At 53.1% G+C, this 9406-nt stretch overlaps 1 protein-coding gene across 1 annotated transcript; it reads left to right on the forward strand.

The window, feature by feature from the left end:
• The first annotated feature begins 1097 nt into the window (after positions 1 to 1097).
• Ca4 (carbonic anhydrase IV) lies at positions 1098 to 4458 on the forward strand. Its single transcript, XM_013013079.1, has 7 exons — positions 1098 to 1206; positions 2048 to 2203; positions 2710 to 2855; positions 2974 to 3063; positions 3262 to 3328; positions 3401 to 3564; positions 4148 to 4458. Exons 1-7 carry the CDS (start codon positions 1098 to 1100, stop codon positions 4331 to 4333), a joined length of 918 nt encoding a protein of 305 aa, XP_012868533.1. The 3' UTR covers positions 4334 to 4458.
• The last annotated feature ends 4948 nt before the right edge of the window (positions 4459 to 9406 follow it).

Genomic DNA, 9406 nt, shown 5'->3' on the forward strand with positions numbered 1-9406 from the left:
TGGGGATTGAATGTAGAGACTTATCTAGGCTAAGCAAGGTCTTTACCACTGAGCTACCTACCCTAGCCCTTCCAGTAATTTTTTTTTAACTGTAGACAGGTTCTCAGTATGTATATGAAGACAGACCAGACTGGCCTTAAACTTGAAATCCATCTGTTTCCATTTCCCAGAGTTTTGGGATTTCAGATGTGAGCTGCCACCATTCCCAGCTCCCTAAGCTTCTGCTGCTACTTTCCTCCTCCTCCTCCTCCTCCTCTCTTTCCTTTTCTTCCTCTTCTACTTCTGCTTCTTTTTCTTTTTTTTTTTTTTGGTGGTCTTCTGGCTTGAACTCAAGGCCTGGATGCTATCCCTGAGCTCTTCTGCTCAAGGCTAGAGCTCTACCGCTTTGAGCCACAGCTCCACTTCCAGTTTTCCATTGGCTAATTGGACCTAAGAGTCTCAAGGACTTTCCTGCCCAGGCTGGCTTCGAATCATGATCCCCAGATCTCAGCCTCCTGAGTAGCTAGGATTTCAGGAGTGAGCCACCAGCACCCAGCCCCTCTTCTTCCTTCTCCTTCCTTTATTTTATTCCTTCCTTCCTCCTCCTCTTCCTCATCTCCCCCCCTCCTTCTTGTTCTTCGTTCTGATACTTGGGCCAGGCGCTGTCCTGAGCTCTTTTCACTCAAAGCTATCACTCTACCACTTGAGCTACAGCTCTACTTCCAGCTTTTTGTGGTTAATGGGAAATAAGAGTCTCTTTACTGCCAGCCTGGCTTTGAACTGTGATCCTCAGATCTCAGTGTCCTGAGTAGGTAGGATTATGGACATGAGCCACTGACACCTAGCGCTTTAAAAAAATGTTTTAAGTTATCCTTAAGTAGTTGTACAAAGGGCTTTTGGTTCAACATGTCAGTTTATGATCACTATGCTTTGTTTCTTATACCCCACCCCTCAGCCATCACACACCCAAGAACATTCCATCCCAACCCAAGAGAACAGTCTTAACACCAGCCTCTGATTTACCCATGTGTGCACGTGCATGCATGCACACACACACACACACAGTGGTGTGTACACAGTTCACACACATTGATAAAGATGCAGATGCTCACAAATACATGGATTTGCACGTGCACACACGAAAGTCTCACATTCTCTTTCTAGCTACTTCAGGACCACACTGGTGCTATGAGATTCAAGCCAAGGAGGTCAACTCAAACTGCCTAGGTGAGTAGAGCCAGTGTTGGGGAGGGTCCCTTCTGCAGTGGGGGCTTTCCGGATGAAATGGAGGTTCAAGGAGGATGGAGAAAATGAGGGGTGCCAGCCATCAGTTGCTCCCCAGGTATTTGGAGAACAGAGAACACAGAGTGTGCTTTCTTGTCATGAGAGACTAAGTTCCCTGGGCACGAATTCAGCAACAGCATTGAAGAGAGAAACACATTTTGCATTTTCTCCCAACACAATAGAGGGCTGGTTGTAGTCCAGCGGCACCCTGCCAGGTGGGCCTGGGAGATGGTCCTTGACCCTTTTTCCCCCCTCTTTTTTGTGGTGCTGGGACTGGAGCTCAGGGTCTTACACATACTTCACTTCTGGGCACTTTTTGCTTCAATTCTGACCTATTCCCCTGTGGCCAGCTTTCTTCCTGCCCTGCTGTGTTGAGGGCCTGCCCAACCCCTGCTGGATGTTGGGGTTGTGTTAAGGGAAGGGGATCCAGACTGACAGGAGGAGACTCCTCCCACGCCTCAGATAATGCTGTGTCACAGTGAGATTCCTCTCCTAAGCAGCCCTTCTAGAAGGGCTCTTTTCCTCAACTTCCAAAGCCCTCTCCGTGCATCAATTTTACACTTCCACAAACTGCCTGCAGTCACTTCCTGTTTCATAGTTGAAAAGGAGAGAGCTCCTGGGGTGGTCTCTGCCCCACAGCTCACAGCCACTGGCAAGCCCAGTCCCACCCTGAGCCACACCATACACACTCTGGCTTTGCCCCCACGTTTGGAGGAGGAGGATAGGGTGGGTAAAAGCAGTAAAAGAGGTACCCCGTACTCTCAGCCTCTTCCTTCCTGCTCAGGGCCAGACAAGTGGTCTGGAGACTGCCATAAGAGCCGCCAGTCTCCCATCAACATCGTGAGCTCCAAGGCCAAGGTAAACCACAGCCTGGGACACTTCTCCTTCTTTGGTTATGACAAGAAACAAAGGAGGACCGTCCAAAACAATGGGCACTCAGGTGGGTTCTCAGGTGGCGGGGGATGGGCAGGCACGGGCTCCTGGCTCCAGGTACAAGTGCAAGAGAGTTTGATGGGGACTGAAAACCTAGTGAGGATGAGGAGGGCAATCAGAATGGGCGTCCAGAGAGAAGGCTCCCTGACTGTGTTTTCAATGGCTTCTTCTGACCAGTCAGTTGGTGGAGGGGGGGAGGGGAGAGGAAATCCAGGAAGGATGGACACTATTGCATTGCATGGCAGGGTAGAGGTCAGAGCGAAGCTGGAAGGGACTGAGTAAGGCCCAGGGCTGAAGAACCTGGGGATGTCAGAGGGGGATCCCAAGCGGAGGAGGAACCAAGACAGATTCCAGTGTTGCCTTTGGAGGCAGCAGGTGTGGAGGACTGTGCAGGAGAAGGGGAGACCAGAACTGGAGCTCATATAAGGGTGGGAGATGGGGGAGGTCTGGGTAGAGCTGGGATGGGAGCTGGAGAGATTGAGGTGGGGACTCTGGCCATCCTGTGTCCCCCAGTGATGGTGTTGCTGGGGAAAGAGGCCAGACTGTCTGGAGGAGGCCTGGCTGCACAGTACCAGGCCACACAGTTTCACCTGCATTGGTCCCAGGAGCTGGACAGGGGCTCGGAGCACACCCTGGATGGCGAACGCTTTGCTATGGAGGTACGGGGTCTTTTCCTAGCTGGGGGCCTTGGGTGGGAAGAGTGGTCCAGCCCCATCACACGTTCTCTCTCCCCTCCCTCCCTCTCTCCCTCCCTTCCTCCCTCCCTCCCTCCACCAGATGCACATAGTGCATGAGAAAGAGACAGAGGCATCAAACCATGCACAGAGCTCTGAAGATGAGATGGCAGTGTTGGCCTTCCTGGTGCAGGTAGGACTGCCATCCCTCAGATCCTGGAGAGCACTGCATAGTGTGCAGAGGCCTGGGATGACGAATATACCCTCGAGTGAACTAGGAGCCCAGAGCCTCAATCCTAGAAGCCACCTGCCCCCCTCTAGGTCACAATGAGCAGGTGGTCTCCACCAGCTCCCCCGGGGACTCCTCTAAGCCCCTTCCCACCCATTTCAGGAGGGAGACAAGATGAACGAGGGCTTCGAGCCCCTGTTGGAGGCCCTACAAAGCATCCCCGAACCTGGTGAGTCTGGGAGCTAGTGGAGAGGGCTGCTGTCAGAGGGAGGTGTGTGAGGGACCATGTCTCCCACTCCAGATATGAACACCACCATGAGGGAGAGCAGCCTGATGGACCTGCTCCCTAACCGGGAGAAGCTAAAGGACTACTTCCGGTACCTGGGCTCGCTCACCACGCCCAGCTGTGACGAGACAGTCATCTGGACAGTGTTCAAGGAGCCCATTCAGCTGCACAGGGAGCAGGTACTCAGCACATAGGCCAAGCCACCTGGCTTCCTGGAAGCCATGTCTATTTGGACCCCCAGGGTCTCCTGAAGTGGGGAGCCCCCAGGGAATCTGAAGCTCACTGGTTCAAGGAACTCCTGGTGTGTTTGTGGGTTGAGGGCTGAGGGGCAGGCTGTGGAAGTGGGTCAGGTTAGGACAGGGAGCCGGTAACCTAGGGAAGGGGTGCTTTGAACCAGGATCCTCAGATCTCAGCCTTCTGAGTAGCTAGGATTACAGGCGTGAGCCACCAGCACCCTGCTGGACATGCTAAGGTTTGAGAAGCAAGGCAGCCTAGCAATGGAGAAGACAATTGTGCATTTCAGGTGCCCCCCCCATCTCTGAGTTGGGGAAGTTCATGGGCACTTAGCTCCCTAGGGTACGGTGCCCTTGTATCCTTGTATCCCTTATTCTTGGCCTTTTCACAACACTTTGAGGGATCTTGAATAGGAGCCCCCTTTCCTGATGCGTTTCAGAGAGGTGAGTCCTCCCTGCCGCCCCCCCCCCCCAGCAGGGAATGTGGCTGCACCTCCTCCCACTAGCTGAGCCCTGTCCCGTTCTGCAGATCCTGGCCTTCTCCCAGAAGCTATTCTACGACAAGGGGCAGAAACTGAATATGAGCGACAACGTCAGACCTGTGCAGCGCCTGGGAAACCGGGTGGTGTTCAGGTCGAGGGCCCCAGGACGGCTGCTGCCTTTGCCCCTGTTGGTCCCCACACTGACCTTCCTGATGGCCAGCCTCCTTCCGTAATGGCGCACAGCTGGCTACATGACCTGTCTGACCTCAGCTTGTTTAAAGGACTTGACTTCTATTCTTACTGCTTCCTAGGGTGAACTTTGGGAATGATTAAAATATGGATGTTTTTGGACAGATCATTGGCAAGTCTGTATCTCCTCACAACTTCTCCTACCTCCCCCTCCCCCTGTGCTAGGGCAGGGGCCCTAAAGCCTGGAGATTTCCTCCAAGTGAGCACCTGCCACCCTCTGCCCTTGTGAATTTCCTATCTATCCCATCCTCAGAGATAGGCTGATGCCACCAAGGATCATCATCATGGCAAAGGCCAGAGATCTGACCCACTCTCTTCATTATCTAGTAGGGGAAACTGAGGCTTAGGAAGGACAGGCTGGATGGAGGCCACAATTGAAGCTGGAGCTGTCTCTGTCCCTTGTGTGGGGTGCAGCACAGGCAGAGAGGACAATAGGAAGCTTATTTGTTTCTCACTCTCTGTCTCTGTGTCTGTGTCTGTCTCTTTTCCTGTTTCTGTCTCTCTTTCTGTGTGTGTCTCTCCCTCTCTGTCTCTCTCCCTCTCCTCTCTCTTAATGCCATTTCAGGCACTTAAACTCAGGGCCTAGGAGCTATTCCTGAGTTCAAAACTAGCACTCTCTCACTGGCTCCACTTCTGGCCTTTTCTATAGTTAATTGGAGATAAGTCTCATAGGGCTTTCTTGCCCTGACTGGCTTTGACTAGCCAGCCTCAGATCTCAGCCTCCTGAGTAGCTCAGCTTACCTGTGTGAGCCACCTTCTCGGCCCTTCTTTCAGTATCTGTTGAGCATTTGTGTTGTGGTCTGTTGGTGGGGAAATGCCTGCCCTCCTGTGGCTCCCAGTCCTGGGGAGGGGGAGAAGACAGTGAGCTGTGGAGAAGAATAAACCAGGGAAGGACCGTGTTAAGGGTGGCCAGGAGAAGTGGCATCTGGAAGACTGGAGGGAAGCCATCTGGACTAGCAGTGTTCCTGCAGGTAGGGAAGAGGCCTGTCAGGAAATGGCGAGGAAGAGGGGGCAGAGCTTCAGTTAGGTCTGTTGTGGGGGAGGGGTGGCACAGGCCATCCAGGCCTTGCAGCATCCAGAAAGATGCTGGAACCTATGGCGGGTGACATCATATTACCGTGCTGTGGAGGAGGGGCTGTGGAGGCGAGGGCTGGGCTGCGGGGTGGAAGAAGGGGGTGGGCAGGGGGAGAGGTTCCTCAGGCAGAATTTGCTGGAAGAGCAGGAGGGCTTTTATGTCTCTATGAATTTTTCCCTTCTGGGATCCAAGGAGGGAGAGGAGGAAGAGGAGGAGGAGGAGGAGGAGGAGGAAGAGTGAGACTAGGAGGAAGCAGATGGCATAGGAGAGTCCAGAAAAGCAGGAAGGAGGAAAGAAGGAACCCACAGGCAGTCCAAAGCCAAGTCAGGGCTCTGGCATGTTAAGGCATGAGGGGCTCTGGGTTCAGATCTTACCATTCAGGACAAGGTTGCTTTGAGAAGCAAAGGAAGGGGTGAATAGATGGAGCCCCAGGGGTGGGGCTGAGGACTTCCTGGGAATGGTGTGTCCCTACTGGAAGGTGAGGTGGGGGAGACACATGAATCCTAGAAGGCCTGGCTGCTGGGGGTGGAGGGTAGGGTAGAGAAAATAGCTCGTTGGAGGGTATGACCTCTAAGCCTCTCACCTCAAGCTCAGGACACCTACCCTGAGGGAGAAAAAAGAGCTTCCCCCTTCCTTTCCACCCTCCCTTTTTCATTTGTGACCAAAAATAAGTCTCCCTCCTCCCACCCCCCCACTTCTGTTTTACTAGTGACCACATGCCTGGGAGTTGGCATTGCAATCACCATGGCAACGGCAGACAGCCTATGCCAGCAGGAGGTTTGGATGCTGAGCCTGCTCTCCTCTGGCTCCCAGGAAGTCAGCTTTCCCGCAGGGGTGAGGGGGGCAGGGTGGAAGGGAGCATGGCCCCGGGGTGGGCCTCGAAGGTCAGAGCGGTCCCTCCTGCTCCCCCTCACCTCTCCCCTCCCTCATCCCTGCCCACCTGGATTCCAACACAACCAGGGCAGTCACTGCTCTTTCCAAGAGACTAGGGGAGGCGCTGGCTTCTCCCAGCCCATGTGGAGGCACACAGTCCGTCCTGCCTCGCTGCTTTATGCTGAGAAACTTGGCCAGCCAAAGTCAGAATGAGCACAACTTGTCCAGGGGCCAAGTCTCCCCAGCATTACTCCCCCCCCCCATTTTTTTCCTTTGGCCCCAGAAGCAGGGCTTGGCAAAGTCATGTCCAGCACAGTTGTCCTAGCAAAGTCACTGGACTCAGGAGTAGGCAGCTGGCTCCCTTGGTCTGGCTTCCCAGGTCTGGAGGCCCAGCTGACACATCTGATCTGGAGAAACTTCTTTAGAGTGTGTTCACCCCATCTATCCTTGCCCCCAGGCTCCAAGCCTGTTAGAAGATGCTCTCACTTCACACCCGGTTCGCAAGACAGCTATCAGCAGGGATGAAGGTGGTGAGCAATAGACCCCTTGCTTACAAAGGGGGTCCAATCTGCGCCCACTCTAGCCCTACTTCCTTTTTTTCCTTTTTCTCCCCCAATCCTGGAGCTTGAACTGAAACCCTAAGCACTGTCCCTGAGCTGTTTTTTTTGTTTGTTTGTTTTTGTTTTTGTCAGTCGTGGCGCCTGAACTCTGGGCCTGGGCACTGTCCTACAACCCTGTAGCTCAAGACTAGTGCTCTACCACTTGAACCACAGCGCCACGTCCGGCTTTTTCTGCTTATGTGGTGCTGAGGAATCAAACCCAGGGCCTCATGTATGCAAGGCAAGCGCTCTACCACTGAGCCACCTTCCCAGCCCGCCTTGAGCTAATGCTCTACTGTATGAGCCACAGCTCCACTTGCAGCTTATTTTGGTGATTCACTGGAGATAAGAGTCTCATGGACTTCCCTGCCTGGACTGGCTTCACAGTCCTTAGACCTCACCCTCCTGAGTAGCTAGTATGATTACAGGCCTGAGCCCATTGGTGCCCTGTTCTACTTCCATTTTTATTCATCCTTAGGCTGAGTGCACTGGACATTTACACATACACAAACACACACACACACACTCACAAGCACACACATTTTACTGCAGTTGTCAGGCTGGAGGAGGCTATTTTGGCTAAACCTCCACTTCTGTGACAGCCACTGGCCCTGTTCTAGCAGGTTCCAGTGCAGAATATGAAGCACCTTTGTCAAATGCCCACTCTGTGCTGGATGCGGGCCTTCCCTGTGGTACTGTGGAGATGTCATTCATCCATTGTAAGGATGAGGACGCTGGGTGAGGGGTCAGGGGCTGCATCTGGGCGAACCTCTGCTTCTGCACCATCTTCCTCATTCCTGTCATGGGGAAGACACAGCTGCAGCAGAGTCTGCAGCCCTTTGCCCACATTGCTTTGTACCCCCGTTGGGTCACCTCTCTGGCTCCGTTTAGGTTTGGCATTCGGGTGGGATCAAGGGGCTAAAAATATTCTCCATGTGTTTAGATAATTCTTGGAAAATAAACTTTCCTGTCTTAGCTCTTTGGTTTGCGCAGTTGCCGGCGCTAATCTGATGGGGGAAGGGTGGAGAGGAGAAGAAGAGGTGAGTGAAAAGGTCCTCGAGTCAATCCTGGGTAGTAAGTTACGTGTATGTCTGCATGCACATGCACGCACAGGGATGTGTCCCAGAACTCCAGAGGACACCTGTACACAGACTGTACCTGTGCTGAATTTGAGGTAATCCTCAGACAATCCTGAGCTTCTGTGTCTATTAGTGGGAAGAGGTAGGGAAGCCCAAAGCCCTGCTGGCATGGCTCCTGCCTCAGGGCCGTGGGATAACCACCTGCAAAAGAGACAGCTTGCCCTGTCCTTCTAATTGACCTCCGTGTCTGCCGAAGACTCCAGGAGGAAGGCCAGGCCTATCTCTGTAGGTGGGGCTCTGTGCCTGCACCTCCAACGGCCGGCCGGCAGTGTCTCAGCTGCTGTGTTTATTTATCTGAGTAGGGACAAAGGCCTGACCTCCTGTACGGATGAAGGACTTGTCCTGCGGCCCAGGGAGGGGCTTCCTCCCTGGAAGGACAGGGCAGGTCACAAGCCGCAGGACAGACAAGTCACAAGCGACTTCCTTCCGCTGAGATTGGACACATAGGAGGCTCTTCAGGTTGTTCCAAGTGTCAGGGGCTGCAGGCCGGAGAGGACAGGGAGGACACAGGGAAGGGGAGATTTATTTTCAACAAGATTTAATCTTTGTCGGGGTGTGGTGGCACATGCCAGCGGGCCCCAAGACTTAGGAGGTGGAGGCAAAAAGGATTGCCAGTCTGAAGCCAGCCTGGACAGTCAGTGAGACACTATCTCAAAGCAAACTAAAAGCAAGAGGATGAGGGGCATGATTCAAATGGTAGAGCATTCTGACACGAAGCCCTGAGTTCAAACCCCAGTACCAGGCAGGGACAGGGCCCAGGGGGGCATTGACTTAAAATCTCAACAAACACTACTGTTTCCTCTGTGCTGGAGAATCAGGATTGGGGAGAAAAAGCCCAGTGTGGACCCTTCCTCTAAGACCCCCTAACCATAAAGGCAGATTCACTGGACATAATAAATACCAGCTTTCTGAAATCGAAGCTGGGAGAGGGATGCAGACAAATGTGGGGTTGGACCACTGCTGACAAGTTACCTTTGGTGATTTGATTTACCTGAGCTGCAGTTTCTTCATCAATAAAATGGGAATGATAACAGCATTTACCTCATAGGATTAGGGTAAAGGGGCTGGGAAGGTGGCTCAGCGGTAGAGTGCTTGCCTTACATGCCTGAAGTCCTGAGTTTGATTCCTCAGCACCACATAAGTAGAAAAAGCCAGAAGTGGTGCTATGGCTCAAGTGTAGAGTGCTAGCCTTGAGCTGAAGAGCTGAGGGACAGCGCCCAGGCCTAGAGTTCAGGCCCCACAACCAACCAAAAAAAAAAAAAAAGATTAGTGTAAAAATAAAACAAGAGGGCTGGGAAGGTGGCTCAGTGGTAGAGCGCTTGCCTTGCATGCCTGAGGCCCTGGGTTTGATTCCTCAGCACCACATAAGCA

Source organism: Dipodomys ordii, unplaced genomic scaffold (assembly GCF_000151885.1).
Source record: "Dipodomys ordii isolate 6190 unplaced genomic scaffold, Dord_2.0 Scaffold19, whole genome shotgun sequence".
Classification (NCBI taxonomy): domain Eukaryota; kingdom Metazoa; phylum Chordata; class Mammalia; order Rodentia; family Heteromyidae; genus Dipodomys; species Dipodomys ordii.

Coding starts and splice junctions, on each gene's coding strand:
- Ca4 (XM_013013079.1), top strand. CDS start 1,098: ATGGATTTGCACGTGCACACACGAAAGTCTCACATTCTCTTTCTAGCT. Junction 3,064..3,261: donor TGTTGGCCTTCCTGGTGCAG/GTAGGACTGCCA, acceptor CACCCATTTCAG/GAGGGAGACAAGATGAACGA. Junction 3,329..3,400: donor ACAAAGCATCCCCGAACCTG/GTGAGTCTGGGA, acceptor CTCCCACTCCAG/ATATGAACACCACCATGAGG.